Here is a 19,244-nt window from a genome sequence, read left to right as displayed (position 1 = left end):
TTTAAATGAATTCTGTGCCCTTTTTGTTGTTTGTTTTTAAGTACACATGTGGACACATCCTAGTGCACCTTGGTGTTCTGGAGAGTGCGAAGAGCTCCAGGCTATCAGGATGGCTCACGAGATTTCTTGTACCCTTTGGCGTGGGACTCTTCCCACAACGTCTGCCACGGGAGGCAGGGGCATGTGTGCTATGCTCTCGTGGTAGCTCCAGCTTGTCACCACGCCTGTCCCTTTGTTTTTTGTTTTTTGTTTTTTGTTTTTTTTTAAATCAGTCTGCCAGAATGGCCAGGCTCTGGCTTGCCTCAGCATTTTCAACTGAGTTCCAGAAATTTAATTGAGGTTTTACTCCTCCAGCCGTCAGAAGCTCCTCAGCAACTTCGCTCGAATGTCTCGATACTCCAGGGTGGCAGTTGGCAGACAAGCGACGCGTGGGGGCGGTTGCGATCTGTGTGTCCTGCTTCTCTGCCTGTAAACACGACAGGGTAAAACATCACAGACGAGCCTGTGTTCTCTCTTTTGGGTGGCCCAAGCGTTCAGAAGCAAAGTATTCCCGTGTTGCTGGAGGGCAGAGATGCTCTGGTGAGGTCTCAGACGGGCTCAGGTCAGTCATCATTTAACTTCTGTCCTTCTTCCCCCGCTACCAAGGCCACAGTCACCTTGTAGGTCACGTCGCGAGATGGCCATCTGTGGTGGCGGCTGCTTTGCTTTCTGGGGGGAGGAGGGGAGGCCATGCTTGCTCTCGATTAGGGCCCTGAATTTGTTGTTGCGGCGAAAGGAAGGGGGTGGCTGATGGTGCTGTGATCAGGAGTGATCGGACCTGGCCAGGTTCTGCTCTCGCTCTGCAGAGCCTCTGTCAGGGCTCTGCCCAGTCCACCGTCTGTGGCTCGAGCTGCCCGTCCTCCCTCCAGTGGGGGATAAATAGTTTCTTAGAATAAAGCATGGTGCAACATGAGCACGCACTGATTGGATGCTAGTTGTTTTGCTGCAACGTGGAGCACAGATTTTGCTTGTTCCTCATCGTCTGTAGACGTGTTCTTGTGAGCCTCTTGTGCCCTGCACGGGGCTAATTGGCTGTTCTCCACTTCCCCCCAGCTCGGCCACCCACCTGGTGGCTTTTGCCATTCCTTGGTTTCTTCCTGGTCTTTAGAGGCTAGCTCTGGGGTTCAGACTGGCTTCTAAACACCTCGGTGCTGCCCACATCATTCACTTGACCAGGAGGCTCATTGGAGTGATTAAGGATGACTTTAGAGGAGGAGTTTTCTGGCTTTGAAGGATAGTCATCCAGTTGAGCTTTTGTGTAACTTGGGAAATGTGTCATTGTCTCCCTTCTTGGCTGGAGAAAGGAGCTGAAGCTGAAGCTGCGGGGTGTTTTTGGAAGTAGTGCGTTCACAGAGCAACATTGGGAGTCATGGCAGGGGGGCAGATGCTGCCTTTACCGCTCTTGGATGTAGGACTTAACACTTTGCCTGTCCCTGGCTTGTAGTGCTGCCCAAAGATAGCAGAGACCGTTTTCTTTACTGCCTTCGCCCTCCCTCCATCTTCTGGGGCCTGTGATTTTAATTGCTTCTGTACTTTTTTGAAAGGTAAAACGCTTGCCTACTGTATCCCTGTGGTCCAGTCTCTTCAAGCGATGAAATCAAAAATACAGGTGAGTATAGTGTGTTTCTTTTACTGCTCATGGTACGTAAGCAACCATGGAACTGAACCAAAGCAGTACCACTGGGACCAAAAGACTCTGTTTTCATTTAGCGTTGTTTTCTTGCCTCTTTTTTAATTCATTCATTGATGTTTATGTCCTATAAACATGTTGCATCTGAAGACTGTGCCCAGAGTAGAATAGAATAACTGTATTTTGTAATCATCACAGCACATCCAACAGGGAGCGTTTGTAAAATCAATGCTCCTTGTGTGTCATACACTGTGCCGGATGCTTTGGCAAAGTGTCATCTTCTCAAGTCCTAGCCGCCGCCGCCCCTCCCCCCACCTCCCCAGGCCCAACGAGTTACAGGTATTTCTGTTCATCTAATTTTACAGAAAGAAATGGAGGCTCGGGAACAATGGTGGAGTCTTGTCTTTAGCTGGGAGGCGCATTTAGTTAGCGTTTGGGCCACAGGGGCCAGAATTGGGTTCCCCAGGAGGCCAGTTAACTGCCAGGCTCCGGAGGCACAGGCATCATCTCAAAACCCCGCCCAGAGTCCCACAGATATGTCCCTGGTTATCCTCAGTAGGAAGGACAGGGCGAGATCTGAAATAGGAGGTGAGGTGGGTGCCCAAGCAGCTGAGGAGAGCTGATTGGTTACTTTTCTTCTCCGTGTGAACACACAGAGTTAGGCGTGGACCAAGCCTGCCTGATACTGAGGGACTACACAAGTAGCGATAGCATCGGGTTGCAGCCCAGGGGCTAAAACCTATGCCCACCGGGACAAACGGATACAAATAAGTTACTGAATAAATAGAGAAACGGGAGAAGGAAAGGCCTTCCTTCCAGTAGACTTCCTCCGGACATCCACAGAAGTGACGGAAGTAGAATGTCGCCATCTGGCAGATGCCTTAGTTGTACCGCCCCCACAGGGATCGGCACGCGCTGAAAGGAGTGGATGAAAGCGGCATGAAAACTGGGATATTTACTGGGTCTCCCAGCATCTCCCTACAAGACCCCTCTTAATCCCAAAGGGGAAGACAGCAATTCTATGATGGGGAAGATGGGGAAGCCTGGCTGTCACCGCCTTCACCCCGGTGGTCAGCGTGGGCATGACCAGCGCGCAGATGTGCTGACCTCACGCACCTCCCTCCAGACAGGTGCCCAGAGGGCACGACGTCCCTTCTGTGGCTTTCTGGCCCAAATTTAATCATGAGCAAGCATCAGACGAACCCGAATCAAGAGACATTCTGCAAAGTGACTGGCCATTACTCTTCAAAAGTATTACGGTCACAGAAAAACAAAACAAAACAAACACAAAGAAATGCTGAAGAACTGCCCCTGGTTAAAAGCGGTGAAGGAGACGTAGTGGCTAAATGCAACCATGTGGTTCTGAATCGGATCCTAGTCTGGGGAAAGGACGTTAATAAGTCAGTCAGTGAGATCGGAGTACAGTTTGTAGATAAATTCACTCATAATAGCTTATCAGCGTTGATTTCCTGGGTTTGATCCTTGTACTGGGATTTTGGGAATCGATACTGCCTAAGGAAGCTGGGAGCAGGATAGAAGAGAGTTCTTTGTATAATCTGTGTAATTTTTTTGTAAGCTTAAATTCATTTCAAAGTGAATATTTAAATTTTACTTAAAATTTATTTACATAATTTTAAATCAATAAAACCAAAGTCCGGGGCGCCGGGGTGGCTCAGTCGGTTGAGCATCCGATTTCAGCTCAGGTCATGATCTCGCAGTCTGAGTTCGAGCCCCAGGTCGGGCTCTGTGCTGACAGCTCAGAGCCTGGAGCCTGCTCCGGATTCTGTGTCTCCCTCTCTCTGTTCCTTTCCCACTCATGCTTGCTCGCTCGCTCACTCTCTCTTGAAAAAAAAAGTAAAGATTAAAAAGAAATTTTAAAAAAAACCCTGAAATGCTACACAACATCCAAGTGATGGAACCTTACATAGCCATTAAAACTGGTATTTTTTTCAGTTACTCTTTGTGAACTTGACAGGTGTTTTTACACGTTAATCAAAAAAGGGCAGAGGAGGGGCGCCTGGGTGGCTCAGTCGGTTGAGCGTCCGACTTCGGCTCAGGTCACGATCTCGCGGTCCGTGAGTTCGAGCCCCGCGTCGGGCTCTGTGCTGACAGCTCAGAGCCTGGAACCTGTTTCAGATTCTGTGTCTCCCTCTCTCTCTGCCCCTCCCCTATTCATGCTCTGTCTCTCTCGTCTCAAAAATAAATAAACGTTAAAAAAATTTTTTAAAAAAAAGGGCAGAGGATAAAACAGTATGTACTGGGTGATCTGGCTGCATAAATAGTACTGTGTGTGTGCACGCGCGTGTGAAGAGACAAGAAAGATACTTGAACTGCTGATACCGATTTCCTCTGACGTGGACGAGTGAGGAATGTATTTCCTACAGGTGACCAATGTTTTCTTCCCATTGGGCACCTCACAGTAAGATCATTCATACAAAGGACTTGGCGTTGTACCGCTACCCAGCTGGAGAGGAAAGGCCAAGTATTGCAACGATGTGGTAAAGTCTCATCCGTTTATACGTGTTAGGACAGTTCCCTGAGAGCAGCGGGTTGTTATTTACACACGTATCGTTGAAGAGCTTGGGACTATTTGAGCGGGAACGGGTCCTGTGGTTCCAGCCCCACCGTCTCGTCTCATAGGCCCGTGGACCGAGGACGAGAGAGGTGGGATCCCGCACCTGAGGCAGGCGGCGTCCTGGGTCTGAGCGTGTCCTCGGGCAAATCGTTCCATCCTTCTCTGCCTCGGTGACGTCACCGGTGGGTGGAGCCGACGGCAGCGCGGTCCGCCGGGGTTGCCGCGAGCTTCTGAGCGGACGCACGCGGAAGCTTGGGAAGCATCACCACGTGGGCGCGGGGCTGGTTTGCAAGGCAGTGATGTTCTCTGCTGCTCTACAGAGACGTTCACAAGCCACGTGGTGGTTTTTCTTTACCGCGTGTATTTTAATGTCAGTAACGACTCATTCTATTCAAGACTGAAGTTTTCTGTATGAAGAGTTCTCTAAGCCCAAATTTAATTCACTCGTTTCAAATAATATTCAATAGGGACCCTTGGAGTTCATTGTGAAATGATTTGACCTGTAAAAAACCGATCTGGAGGGAGCAGGAAGCTCAAGGCCCCCAGCAGAGTCTTAAATTACTTTGGCGATGGAATGAGAACGGATTGCCTTTCTGTGTTTTTGCTCTTTCGGTTATTTGGGCTCTGATTTTTTTTTTTTTTTTAAACAACACAACCATCCTTCTTTGCTCACTTCTGCCCTGCGAGGAATTGATTTTTCTTTCTTCTTCTGCGTGTAGTAACACCTTTTGAAATGTCAGAATCTCGTAACGTCACACTGTGGCACGCTGATACCGTTGTACTAACATGTTTACCGTTCTTGCCTGGGCCTCAGCACAGCCTCGCAGACTTGACGTCGAGGACAGGCGGCTCGAGTTTGAATTCCAAATCCTTTCCTCCTTGTGGGTAAATGTTTCCAATGCAAAACATGAAATCCATACTTGTAATTGAACCTGTTCTAAATCCACACTTAGCTTCTGCCCTGACACGGTTTTGATTAAGTCCTGAGTGTCTGCGAGCACTTTGGAGGTGCAAGTCACCGCTGACTTTGGGGCCTTTCTCAGGCTACTTTTTGGTTTTTTTTACACGTATATTTTTAGATACAGTGTACGCGTTACAAGATCAAAAGAGTACCAGAAAATACACGGTGAGAAGTCAGTCCTCGCAGTCCCTGTCGCCCGCATGGCAGGGCTCTCTGGGGACGCGATGCCCTTGTGCTCGTCTGGTGGCCCTCCCAGGGCTGGTCTCTGCAGAGAGAGCGAGTGCGGGGGCGCACAGGCCCCTTCCCCCTCAGCCAGAGCTTCTGTGTTTCTTTCTGTGGTGTTTGGGGGATAACACAGGAGGTTGCTTGCGGTACATGATGTTTGTGCCTTGCTGGTTGGTGCTCACTTAACACGCTTTGGGATGGCTTCTTAGCAGTACCGTGCCCACGTGCCTTGTTTTTTTCACGGCCGTCTGGTGTCCCACTGCGTGGGGGTACCCCGAGTTAGGGCGTCAGCCCCTCACTGGTAGGACTTCCCTTCCATTCCCTTCCATCCAGTATTTCACTACAAACGAGACTGTTACAAATACAGTCTGTAAAATAGTTTACTTTTTTACGTACACTTACGGGTGTATCTTTTAAAGAAACCCCTGACGGTGGGAGCGGCATTTTTATTCAGTGGATAACGCCACAATTGAACTTTATTATTTTTTTTTAATTTTTTTTTTTTTTTTTGAGAGAGAGAGAGGGTGCAAGTGAGTGAGGGGCAAAGAGAGAAGTGGGGCTCAAGCTCATGAACCTCACCCTGTGTGGGGCTCAAACTCATGAACCGTGAGATCATGACCTGAGCTGAAGCCAGATGCTTAACCAACCGAGCCACCCAGGCGCCCCGCCCCCCGCACTGAACTCCAAATGGGTTAAGCCACTTTGCGTTCTCCCCACGACGGAACAGGAGTCCCTGCTCACCCGTGCCCTAGTGACACCATCGGCTGCTTTGTTTTGCTCATTTGACAGTGGAGTTGAGCATCTCTTTGCATGTGTAAAAGCCATGTCTTGAATTCTCACGTCCGTAAATTAGCTACTTGTGTCCTGTCTCCATTTTTCTATGTAAGTCGTTGTGGTCTTTTTGTTTTCATTTTTTCATTGAATTATAGGCCTTATGTGAAGGAAACTGGCCCTTTCTCTCCCCTCGTTTTGTCGTTTATTACTTGATTTTATTTAGTCACTGTTTGCCCATTCTAAAGTTAAAAGTTTTTATGTTATAAAATGTATTGATGTTGTATAGTTTCTGAGATTTATGTCGTCTGTAAAATGGCCAACTTAGTTCCAACTTCTCTAACTTTGTTTGCTTGTGAAGTCTCTGAACAATTTATCTTTTCTCTACTGACGCAAAATGCACCTTATTTCATACAGTTCTGCGTGTATTTGATTCTGTTCTAGACTCGGTTTGCTGCTGTGATCTCTGTATGCTGCTGTCCATTATTCATGTTATGGTAGTTCTAAATCGTTTTAACATCTGTTGTTTTTCGGACATGTTTTGGTTATTCTTGCACGTTGATTTTTCATAGGAACTTTGAAGTCAGCTTGTGCATATGTGTTATTTTATATGCGCGTGTGTATATGTGCAGACTTGTGGCAGCTTTCTTAGGGTCGAGTTACGTTAATGGGTTGACTTACAATTGGCTCATTTGTGATAAGGAGCCATCTTATCCAAGAATAGGATATGGTTTCCCATTTATTCACATTTTACTTTATGCTCCTCAGAAGGGTTTTACAGTTTCTGTCACAAGCATTTTGTACATTTTTTTGTCAGCCTTCCTGTTCTTCCCGCTGCTGCCTCTTGGGTGATTCCCCCCTCCATTGTATTTTCTAACTTTTTTATGTCAGAAGACTGTAATTTGTGTGTATTAAGTTTGTATTCAGCTACTTGACTGAGTTGTCTTTTCTTGTAGTAGATTTTTGGTTTGTTTTGTTTTTTAGGATAAACTGTCCTAAATTAGATGTCATCAATTAGATGACAGTCAATCAATTTTGTCAGTTTTGTCATCTAATTGTCTCCTACTTTCCAGTTTTATACGTATTTTCTTTCTCTTGTCTGACCGCATGGGGCAGAATCTTTAAAAAAAATTTTTTTTAATGTTTATTTATTTCTGAGAGAAACAGAGACAGAATGCGAGTGGGTTAGGGGCAGAGAGAGGGAGACACAGAATCCGAAGCGGGCTCCAGGCTCCGAGCAGTCAGCACAGAGCCCGACGTGGGGCTCGAACTCACAGACTGCGAGATCGTGACCTGAGCTGAAGTCGGACGCTCAACCAACTGAGCCACCCAGGCGCCCCAAGGCAGAACCTTTAGAACAAGGTTGCATGAGAAGAGTAGTGGGCATCGTAGTCCCCTTCTCTCATGAGACGCTTCTGATGTTTGCGAGTGGCCGCCCTCGGGTTCTGTCCACCGGAGTCCCGTGACCTTCGTTCATTGACTCATGGTGTTTCTTTCCTTCTGTGTCCACAGCGCAGTGATGGCCCCTATGCCCTGGTGCTGGTGCCAACGAGAGAGGTAAGCAGCCTCACTGTCAGGACGCCTTTTAAGCAAGTGCTTTCCTTCTGAGAGTGAGACCCGTTCGAATTTAAAAGTGGGTTTTACCATTTTTCTCCCTGCTGCACCCTTACCTTGGCCTGGGACCATCCCTCTGGTTCCTGTTAAGAAGAAAAATTCAAAGACTCTGTGAAAATCATAAGCTAAGTATGGAAAAGCATTTCCCTGGTGTCTAAAAACTAATGACACGATAAGCCTCTGTCCTTTTAAAAGGAATTAAAATAATGACATTGTTAGACTTTTTTGTTTCTTTTATAGCTTAATTAAAAATTAGAGCAGTCAGCCCTAACGTGAACTGTTTTTAAAGAGGCCATGGTACCAAGAATTTTACTTGTTCTTGCAAGTTAAGCTTCTAGACATTTTTCTTCGGTCTTGGTGGGAATCTCTTCTGTCTGATCTAGTTTATTTGCCTACGGAGGCAAGTGTAGATTAGGGCACCGGTTTTCTCTATCAAATGCTAATCACTTCCTTGCGGAGAGTTGATCGCGGAGATGGAGGTTTCCAGTCAGCCTGTTAACACAGCCTTACACAGCCTGCAGTGCCCTTTCTCAGCTCAGTCCTGGGAAGGAGCAGGCGTGGAGCTATTTAAATTTTCACAGCGGCAAACTTGCTACTTCCCTGGGACGCGTCGTGAATACTAAGCATGTGGGAACTCTGTACATGCGCTTGGATAAAGGGATTGTGTTGAGGCTTTCTTATGGTGGTTAATGGTTATAACCTACGTTAATTTTCACTTCCTCTGGTCTCCACTGGGCTTGTTAGATTCTGTTCCTTTAATAAACTCGGGAGTGACCGTCTCTCGGTGCTCCGTGAGGCGTACTCCAAGGATACCTGACGCCACCTTGAAAGCAAGGTGCCCAGAGGCTCGCCTGTCGATTGCTCCTCCAGGGGACTCCTTCCTGCACGTTCTGTTTTCCTCTCTTCCTAAAGAGAGGCACGTCCAGGGCGATGCTGCACGCTTCCCCATCCACGTGCACCGTAGGCTCGTGGTTCTCTGTGTGGCACTCTGGGAATTTGAGCCAGCAGAGGGAGCACACAACACTGTTTCTGTGTGTGTCCAAGGAATGGACGCGGCCTCTCTGCCCAAGTCTCCAAACTGGCAGCTTTCAGACGTGGTCTGAGAGCGAGGTATATTCTCTGAGAAGATTCTGTGGATCAGATTTTTTTTTTTTTTTTCCCTGAAATCTTAACTTAAGGTCCAGGTTGGGATCTGATCACTTCATGTTGTCTAAATTTTTTTTAAAAGATTGGGGAGGTGGGGGCGGAGGGGGGGGGTGGGGGGGGGCGGGTGGGAACAACCTTGCTCAGTATCTGTAACTGCTCACTCCTCACAGCTGGCTCTGCAAAGCTTCAACACTGTCCAGAAACTGCTTAAGGTAAGGCGGGCCACGAGTCCAGTTTTCTACCTTTTTTTCCTGACTTTTTGAGAAAAGAGAAGTCTGCCAGTCTTACCTTTGTTTTCAAAAAGCAAGGAATTATTTTAATTTCGCTTTGTTGCTTGGGCGGGCGTCTCTGCTCTCCCCAGGTATAGTTTGTAGGTTTTGACTGATCCGAAGTTGACCAACTGCCGATTTCTAGCTTAGATTACTGGGGTTTCCTGGTGCTTGGAGTCCTGTAATCTGTTCACCATAGTCCCTAACAAGGCACGCGTGGAGACTCACAGGTATAACCGAAGTGAGCACGTGGGAAGCTAGCAGAAAGCTGCACGTCGGGTTTAAGAAAGGAGAGCCAGCGCCTGCCAAGCCGAGAATTGATCTGTCCTTCTTTCTGTCAGGGGTGGGGAGTAAGGAAGGGCTGTGCTTAGGTCAAATGTGTTCTCCACTCGGCCTCAACGGGGCAAGGCAGAGAAGCTGTTTGAATCCCTGAGAAAGCCTCTGTTCCTCTCACAGCACCGGGAGCCAGTTCCGGAGCTGTGACTTAAGTGGCTGTTGCCCGTCACTGGGGCGGGCGATGCCCGGGAACGGCGTCTGCAGTGAAGCCTAGGTCTTCCCTCCCAGCGTCTTTAGGGGAGAAGACCTTGGATTCGGTCTCTGTGTCTGCAGGGAAGGGGGCTCTGCTCTGATTCTCATCTGGTGTCTTCCTGTAGCCGTTCACCTGGATCGTGCCTGGGGTGCTCATGGGCGGAGAGAGGAAGAAATCCGAAAAGGCCAGGTATGCGGAGCCTGGTTTATGGTCCGTTCCTGTCTGAGTCTGTCTGTTCTGCCTTCCTATTCAATGAGACCTGGTCCTTCTAAACCTGGAGAGAGTCTTGTTTCCTCCTGTGCTTCCTAGTCCCAGAGCGGAGGAACAGATTGAGGCAGTGGGGACCTGTCACTTGTAGGCGGTGCTGTCTTAGGAAATACCGATGAGCCCACAGGGGTTCCCTTCCGACGTGGTCGGTAACCATACTCCCCACCTGCTTACCATCCTCTCTCCCCACCCAGCATCCCTTGGCCCCCCTTGTTTGGTATCCAGCCCCCTCGGTGACTCTCTTTTGTGCACATCGGGAGTCTGGGGGCTTGTCATTTGGCTCTACAAAGGCGAGACACTAAACTCACATGTAATGCTTTACACTTCGCTTTTTATATCCAAAACAGTGATTCCTGATTCTGTATAGGAACTGGTGATGGGTAATTTCAGGAGAAAACGTTGCCACAGATAAATCCCAGGTTGTCTGGATTCTTTCTGAAACATTTTTATTGTATTGTAGCTTAACGCTTAGTAGTAACACCCAGCTCTGCCTGTAGTTTGTAACTGAGGAGTAAATACTAAACTTGAAACCTAAAGGTATTGGTTAGATTTGGTTCAGCTGTAAATAACGACAACAACAAACAGCAGTGGCACAAACAATATGGCGGTTGTATTTTCCTTTCACATCTAAGAAGCCTGACGGTAACGCATCCAGGGCCTGCATGAGGCTCTGGAGTCAGGAACCAGGTTCCTTCTGCCTCTTTGTGCCATTAAGTGAGGCTTCCATTTTTAAGTGTACTCCATAGTCTTAGCGAGTTGCTAGAGCTCCAGCCATTACATCTTGTTCCCTGCCAGCGGGAACAAAGATAATCCTCCCTCCTCCCTCCAGAGATATTTGTGGGTTTTGCATATTCCCTTTATCCTTTTATCCCATCGCTTGAACATTAGGCATACGACCAAATTTAACTTCAAGAGAGGCTGGAAAATACACTCAGCTAAAAATTAGAAGCTTGTATTGCTATGGAAATATGGAGTAAAGGGTGTTTGGGAGTAAGAACTGAGATGTATTCTCCCTAGTCTGTGGGACAAAGTTAGGCACCCGTTGTATGGAGGCTACAAACACAGGTTCAGTGTAAGAAACCATTCTAGCCATTAGACCACATTGGCCTGCGGTAACTCATTTAGACTGGAGTTTCCGTGGCGCAGAAACCTTCAAGAACGAACAGGCTAGGTGACCATCTTTCTGGAATGTCCTAGAAAGGATCCACGAACCAGCTAAAGGGCACCGGATTATACAGTAAAGATTCTTTTCAGAGTTACTGCATTTATGATTTTAATATGATGTCGGATCTTAATAATCACCTTCTAGACAAGAGAAACTTTGAGGGAAATGGAAACTCAAATGTATCTTCATATCCATTTGTCATCCTGTTTGCCATGACTTCAAGCTGTGCACATTGGTGCTAGAAATGAATCTGCCTCCTGTGCCTTCTTCCTGTGTTTTCTGTTGATACAGCCCCATTTGATTTACTTTTATGATATGTAATTTTAAACAGACTCCGCAAAGGAATAAATATCCTTATCTCGACTCCTGGGCGACTGGTGGATCATATCAAATCCACAAAGAACATTCATTTTAGTCGGATACGGTGGCTGATTTTGGATGAAGCAGACAGGTGAGCCTCGCCCGGAAGCATGAACGGTAGGAGCAGCGAGCCATTTGTGCTCTCGTTGCAGCCTTCACTTTGCATGCGGAGTAAAATCCCTTCTCTTGAAACCACAGAATCCTGGATTTGGGTTTTGAAAAGGATATCACAGTGATACTCAATGCCGTGAATGCCGAGTGCCAGCAACGACAAAACGTGTTGCTATCGGCCACACTCACAGAAGGTGGGTTGAAAAGACACGCTCTTTGTTCTTAAGAGGAACGATCTAGACGTTGTTTGCCCTCGGTGGTTCTCAGCGATGGGGATAGAGGGTCAGGAGGGCGGTGTCCCTGAAGGACTGCCTTTCCGGACCCCTGCCCTGCAGGCCCAGCCTCCCTCTGCCAGTCGTGCAAGGCTCTGCCATGCTCCCCGGGGTGTGGGGGGCAGGGCAGGGCAGGTCCAGAGCTGTCTCTGTAAGGAGAGTGTTCCCGGTGCTCGTGGCGGGGTGAGAGGAAAGGTGACGGCTGACTCCCGTCTACCCAGAGGCTTCGTGAGCTTTTTATTGTGAGTGTTCTCAGCCCACCCTTCTGCTGAAGAGCCCTGAACCTCTTTAAGTTCCTTTCTGTCTTTCCGTCCTCACGAGATGGACGTTCTGAGCTCTCCTTTACAGATGGGGCCCTACGGCTTGGAAAAGTCACAGCCACCAGAGTCACCCACACAACACAGCCCCGCTGTCACCTTCTCAGGTCTGGCTTGTTAAACTGGCCCTGTTACAGCACACGCATGCCAGTTCGCCAAGTGTATCTTAAGTAACCTTCATTTTAAGAGAAAGTCCGTGATTCTGTGCTCAGAAGGTTGGGAAACGCCACATATTTCTCCCTTGTCTTAGAAATTCATGGTGCATGCGAACACAGTAAAGATCCTGAGAAGCCTTGTAAACCCACAACACCCTGTGATTAAGGAATCCCGTGAGACCCTTTTACCAGGGTTTTCATAACTTACTTGAGCGTAGAATCCTTTCGGGGTGGGGAGGAGACAGCTGCTCCTGTCCCTTTCAGTGGCCTGCCTAGGCCAGAGTTTAGAAATGCTGGTGTGGAAGCAGTCCCCCCCACCCCCGCCGATTGACCAGAGGGCAGATCTTGCTGCCCAGGTATTGCCCACAGGAGCTTCTTCATAAGCGTGGGGCGTGGGGCGTGGGGTGCCCACACGGGACTGGTTTCACAGTGTTTGCCTATCTCACCTTTGCTCCAAGGTGTGACGCGGCTGGCTGATATCAGCTTGCTCGATCCGGTCCGGATTTCTGTCCTGGATCAGCACCATGGGCAGTCTGACCCGGAGCGAGGCACACTTCCCCAGGTTCCCCCTCTACCACCTGACGATGAGCTGGACAGCTTCGCGATTCCAGGAAGTCTTGATCAGCATGTGACACTGGTTCCCAGCAAACTGAAGCTCGTCTCCCTGGCGGCCTTCATCCTGCAGAAGTGCAAGGTTGGGACCAGCTCAGTTGAGGGAAGAAGGTCCTGTTCTCTCTGTGTCTGGCGTTGATAGCAGTGAATTGAGGGATGTTCGCGCTCGCTCGCTCTCTCTCTCTCTCTCTCTCTCTCTCTCTCTCTCGTGCACACACACACACACACACACACACACACACGTTTTCCACTGTAACTGTGTTTGCAAATGCAGACTTTACCAGTCAGCCATCCTGGGGTTGTGGTAAAGACCCAGAGGTCAGTGATAGCTGTCACATTCGACATGAAGTGTACCTGAATCCTCTGCTGGGACGGAGGACCGGGAGCATCACAGGTGGCAGAAACCGGCTGCATACAGGCAGACATGGGAGCCTGTGCTCCTGGTCTCTAAGGATTTCAGCATTTCTGTGCTTACTGGACGCACGTGATAACTTCCTCTGGGGTGTGGGAAAGTAGTGGGTGTAGGGGCTCGAGGAGGAAGCTTCAGAGGTACCGCCTGCGGGGCCCCAGCCAGGCGGGGGCACGTGTGGCGAGCCACGGGTGGGTGGGAAGAAGGGGAGTGCACGGCCTCGGTCCATGGCGCATCTGCGCGGCTCAGATTTGGGAAGCCTGGCCGAAGTCGTAGCCGTGTCACTTTCCTTTCATCTACTCTTTGGAGCGTATGTGGTATCAGTGGTACTTTTTTTTTTTTTTTTTTTTTTAATTATTCAAAGCTGTCCGTCATCTGGGTTTCCAGATCCGGGCCAGCACGACGACGTGTTTTAGAGAAGTACTCCTTTCAGGGTCACCTAATCTTAAACGCGTGTGGTGGTTCTTTCCCCCTCGGTACCGACGTAGTTTGAGAAAGACCAGAAGATGATCGTCTTTTTCTTGAGCTGTGAGCTGGTGGAGTTCTATTACCGCCTCTTCCTCCAGACCCTGCCAGCCTGCTCAGGGGCCCCCGCGTCACGGCAGCCACCATCTGCCTCCACGAGATTCAAATTCCTGCGGCTGCACGGCAACATGGAGCAGGAGGTGAGCTTCGCGCCCGTCCCCGGGAGCGGGAGCAGGCCCGAGTCTGACGACCCTGAACGTGGCCTTTCGGGGTCGGCTCTGGCTTCCGCCTCGGACTCCGCCGGGCGAGGAGGGGACGAGCCTCGGGCGGGCGGGCGACCCACTGGACCTGGGGACAGATCGCACCGCCGCGCCGGTGCGGGCAAGGGCGTCTTTTGTTCCCGGGTGTTCTTGCCCCGGGAGCTGCCCTCTTCCACCTGAGAGAGCTCGAGGCCTGGCTTGGCCCGAGTCTGCCTCAACCAGCTGTTAAGGCAACAGAGTACCACTAAGTAGCTGGCACCAGGGAAGGGTTTTGCCTTTTTAGTACCCAGTGTGTAATTAGGGCTTGATGTCTTCAAATTAAGAGCATTAATGGAGCTAAATTGTGGATCCCATATGGTACTGCTGAGCGCGACTGCTGTCATTGTCAACAAGATACAGCGCCTTCACTCTTAACACCGTGGTTGGGCGAGGGGCTTCAGGGTCTCAGTTGTGTCTCAGCTCTGAGTAATACTGCCGTTCAGGAGGGAGAGAGTCACGCCTCCCCGGTTTTAGGTGCTGAGCGGCACAGCCCTCGTTTCGTCCAGGCGGTGGGCAGAGAGCCGGGTGAGGCGCGCGCCGGCGTGGAAGGCGGACGAGCGGGCCCTGCAAGTGGGAGCCATCTTGTCCTGGAAGGAGGTGACCGGGCGCTCAGTCAGGGCAAGGGAAGGACAACCGGGAATCGGAGCAAGGCTTGACTAGCTCCAGTTTGTAAAAAACACACCTTTAGAGCTGAGGGAGACGTTAAAGCCGTCAGGTCCAGCCCCCTTCTCGTGCTCGCTTTTGTCAGTTTAATAATTTAAGAGTGTGCAGGCTCAGAAAAGTGAGCGTGCTCAAGGTCACTCAAGGACCCAGCTTCTTTCCCACGGGACCGGATGGAATTTCCTGAATCGTCCGGCCCTTGTGAATGTTACGAACTTCAGGGTCCCTGATGCGGTGGATTCTGTCGATTCCATAATTTAATGCCATTTACAGCGTTTGGTTTTTGATAAAGCTTCGTTGCCTCATCCTCTCGGTCTCCTTCACCAGAGGCCTTGTGCCAGGCGGGCGTGAGGACAATGAGGGAGCCGGGTGTGGACTCAGAAGGATCTAGGGATGTGCATCGATCGTGCAAAAGGCTCTGTAGTTAAAGGATCTCAGTCCGATCGACTCACCTTCTGAGGGCGCTGTTCTTGCAGGAGGCTCACAGCCGTGTGCTCTGGGACGCACTGCTTGCACGCTCGTCCTGGCTCTGCCTTTACTGGCGGTGTGACCTCAGGAAAGCATGTCAACTCTCTGTGCCCCGGTTGGTGCGCCGCGAAAGTGGAGGTGATAGCGGTACTCACTTGATGGGGTCGGCGTGAAGGTTCACTCAGTGAACGCAGACGATGTGCTGAGTACGGGGCCTGGTGCGCGAGCGCTCCACGAACGTAGGTGCCGTTATTACCACTGCCGTCTCTTTCCGGAACGGTTAGCGTTCTGCTTATTTTGTCTGGTGAGTGCTTAGCCTTCCCGGCCTTCTCATGACATGGGCAGAAGGTGGGAAGGAGTATTTCTGCATTTCGACTTACTGGCCAAGTGTCTTGTCCCACGCTAAGCTAAAATAGTCCCGGTCCCGTCTGCCTGGCTCGTCACCCTGGCCACGGCTCTACACGACCTTGGTTTGGTCTCCTTGATGGTCAAAGTGGCCCTGACCACATTTATCAGCATTAGAGAAAAGTTGCTGGGGTCTGTTTTGTTTTAAAACATTTCATCTTTAATGTTTGTTTATTTTGTTTATTTTGAGAGAGTAAGCCCCTCCCCTGCTCCTGCTGTCTCAAAATAAATAAACTTTATTAAAACAATTTTTTTAATGTTTATTTTTGAGAGAGACAGGGAACATGAGTTGGGGAGGGGCAGAGAGAGAGGGAGACCCAGAATCCAAAGCAGGCTGTGGGCTCCGAGCTGTCAGCACAGAGCCCGACGCGGGGCCGAACTCCCAGGCTGTGAGATCATGACCTGAGCCCAAATCGGACACTCAACCAGCTGAGCCACCTAGGCGCCCCATAAATAAACATAAAAAAGGAAAGAAAAAAAAAAGCAGCTGCCTGACAGCTGTGAGGAAAGCTCCGGGTTTGGTCGTTTTCTCCTTACCTCAAATCTGAATGTGTTACGTCGTTCGTAGGATGTGTCTTACAGGCTTTTATGAGCTTTTCTGATTTGTTTTCTGATTTTGACTCTACAGTGACCCTTACAAAGAGCGTGAGGCACGCTGGGCAAATCCAGCTGTCCTCTCGAGGGTCTGAGCACTGGCTCTGGGACACGACTCCCTGGGTGTGGGTATTGCTGTGTGTCCCTTGGGCAAGAAGTGACTCCACCTTTCTGTGCCTCAGTGTCTCGGTCTGGAAATGGGTGTGGCGATAGTGCGACTGCTAGGGTTGTCGTGCAGAGTGGGTGAAGTTCAGGCACGTGGGACGTAGGCCACTCTCCGGGACTTGGTAGCCCTCGGCGTGCTGGTTGTCGTTACCCACTGTCCTAAGTGAGGTGTGCCTGGAGGTTCCAGTTACGTGACGGAATGACATGCAGGTGAAGGACCAGAATGAGGTGCGCCCCAGTGGCACGGTGGCTGGGCCAGACCTCACTGGGAGGGTGAGGCCTCCCTTTTTCCTTTTTTCCAAGTTTTAGTGGCTTGGTTATATTCCTTTTCCTGTCCCTGACAGACAGACACGGCCAAGTCTCATCTCGCAGTGCTGTGACTTAACCCACGTCGAGTGTGCCCTCGGCAAGCCTCTCGAGCGGACGCTCTTCGGTGCGGCAAGACTGCCTTTAGGGTTTTAGCCCAAAGGGATAATTAAATACATACCCGGCAGACGCTCTAGGAAGGTGTTTATCTCAACATTGGGCGCCAGAGCGAACAGTTGGAGACAAACCCAGCTGCCAGGGACGGGGTGTTGGACGACGGTGCCCATTCAGCTGAAGCCTCGGTAGCCACGAGAGGCAATGTGATTCGGGGTGTCGATCGGCACAGGAGGGTGTCTGTATTCTGCTGACACGACAGCGTGGTAGCAGTGGGAGGAGCACGCAGCTTTTTTGAGAGCTCGCGGTGTTTTTTGAGAAAACACGTGTTTACGCGCCTGCGAAGGGTGTTGCCCGTGGTGGGGGCCTGCTTTGCTGGGGTGATCTCAGTTTCTTCCTCTGACTTAAAACATATATATAATTTCCAGGACGTCTGGGTGGCTCATTCGGTGAAGCGTCCACCTTTGGCTCAGGACATGATCTCACCGTTCGTGGGTTCGAGCCCCGTGTCAGGTTCTGTGCTGACAGCTCAGAGCCTGGAGTCTGCTTTGGGTTCTATGTTTCCCCGTCTCGCTGCTCCTCCCCTGCTTGTGCTCACTTGTGCGCGTTCTCTCTCTCTCTCTCTCTCTCTCTCAAAATAAGTAGACATTTAAAAAATTTTTATAAAATATATACAATTTTGTATAGCTAAGATATGTGGTGATTGTAATTTTTAAATTTTCTTTAAAATGAGTTTTTAAGAAAATTTCCCTGTAGGAAAGGTGGTGGTTCTTTATTCCTCTCGACCTCGTGCTTAGAATAAATTCTGAGTTGGGAACCTGGGGTACAGTAACTTGCGGCCTTTGGCCTCGCCTGCTCTTGGTATTGGCCGTCCCGAGGGGTGTGCCCACCCTGGCCCTGTCTTACTGAGAGGTGCTGCCCTCAAATAGCCTGAGAAGTCCAGACCTGTAAGGACAGGGTCTTGATGAGGAGATGTGAAGAATCTGCTTCTCTTTCTTGGAAAAGCCTCTCCATGCCTAAAGATAGAGCCCTGGGAAGCGGGGGGTTATGGGAATCCAAGCCTGCCTTGCTGGGACTGACCTCAGAGTTGTAAGCCCCTGTTTTTCCTTGTTTCTGTAGGAAAGAACAGCGGTGTTTGAAGAATTCTCACATTCCAAGACCGGCATCCTCCTCTGCACGGTAGGTACCATTCTGTACTCTACGTGGGGGCCGAGAATTCCCGTAATGGTGGTCGCGGGTTTTCGCCTCTGGACGGTTGGCCTCGCAGCCAGCCCCACGGAGAGCGGGGATATCGAGGCCTCTTGGTGTGGCTGGTCGCCTTGCACTTCTGGTTGTCCCCTGGCCGTGCCACAGACAGCCGGCTGCCACCATGCAGAAGTCTTGCCGATTTGCTCACTAATAGTGGCAGCTGTTGGTCTGAAAATGTGTGAATCTTGGCGATTTCTATCCACCAAAAATGTGTAAATTACAGCTATCGGGAGTAATTAGAGCTGAGAAAGTCTTTTCGCAACAGAGTCGCCCCACTTGCCTCTGCTCGAGCCTTCTTTAAAAGGAAGATAGATGTGCTTGGACAGATTTCTTTTGCTCTTGTCTGAAAGCATCGTTAGCCCTGCGGTTTGGGGGCCAGGTTATTCGGCCCCGGCCCTCGGTGTTCCCCCGCCCTCCTCAGTGTAGAGCTGGCCTTTATGATGGGTCCCGTGCTCTTTTGAGATCGAAAACTCTGATCTCCCGTGCCCCCTTCTCTGGGACTTCACGGCACCACCGTTGTCACTGGCTCCTACGATTAAAGCCCCATCTTTCCTTGTGCCCTCCCGGATGGTGTGCCTTAATTCCCAGCTCATCTGAGAAGTCCCCGTGTGTGCAGTGGTGACATCGCACTGCTGACTGGGCGATCCAGTGGGCAGGTGCTGGGCAGGACAAAAACTGTTAGCTGTTTGGATACCTGTCTAGGCCTCACTTTTTAACACAGTTACTTTTTAAGGAACTCCTGCTCTGCATTCAGGTGACAGGTGTTGTTTTCTTTCTAAATTCAGGGTTTCCGAATGGGTACGGCTTGGTTTCTTACACACAAGGTGGCCACCCAGTCACCCGTTTATCACCGTGTGCCAGTTCTGACACGAGGTGTGGCAGACGGGGGACCCGGGCGTCCGGATCTGGGCATGGTCACTCCTGGCACGCTTGCCTCCTGAGGAGCACTGAGTCTGACCAGGTGGCCCTGCCCTTTGTGGAGCCCATCCACAAATCAGATGCTGGTGTTTGCTCTAAACCATCTCTTAATGCCAGTGCTAAAGCGAGGACGAGTCCAGATCTGCTTGGGAAAGAAGTTTGTCAAAAATCCTTA

General features: G+C 50.0%; 1 protein-coding gene across 1 annotated transcript in view; it reads left to right on the top strand.

Annotated features, from left to right (window-relative positions):
• The window catches only part of DDX31 (DEAD-box helicase 31), a 72,541-nt gene that overhangs the window by 7,387 nt on the left and 45,910 nt on the right, over window positions 1–19,244 (top strand). The window contains exons 5-14 of the mRNA XM_042912126.1: window positions 531–601; window positions 1,584–1,648; window positions 7,714–7,758; window positions 9,132–9,173; window positions 9,884–9,948; window positions 11,523–11,642; window positions 11,750–11,856; window positions 12,865–13,100; window positions 13,916–14,092; window positions 18,023–18,082. Of these exons, the coding sequence (XP_042768060.1) occupies window positions 531–601; window positions 1,584–1,648; window positions 7,714–7,758; window positions 9,132–9,173; window positions 9,884–9,948; window positions 11,523–11,642; window positions 11,750–11,856; window positions 12,865–13,100; window positions 13,916–14,092; window positions 18,023–18,082 (988 nt within the window). The remainder of the gene's footprint in view (window positions 1–530; window positions 602–1,583; window positions 1,649–7,713; window positions 7,759–9,131; window positions 9,174–9,883; window positions 9,949–11,522; window positions 11,643–11,749; window positions 11,857–12,864; window positions 13,101–13,915; window positions 14,093–18,022; window positions 18,083–19,244) is intronic.

This window comes from Panthera leo, chromosome D4 (assembly GCF_018350215.1).
Source record: "Panthera leo isolate Ple1 chromosome D4, P.leo_Ple1_pat1.1, whole genome shotgun sequence".
NCBI classification, from domain to species: Eukaryota; Metazoa; Chordata; class Mammalia; order Carnivora; family Felidae; genus Panthera; species Panthera leo.
Note: the sequence above shows the minus strand (reverse complement) of the source record. Positions and strands in the feature narration are given on the sequence as shown.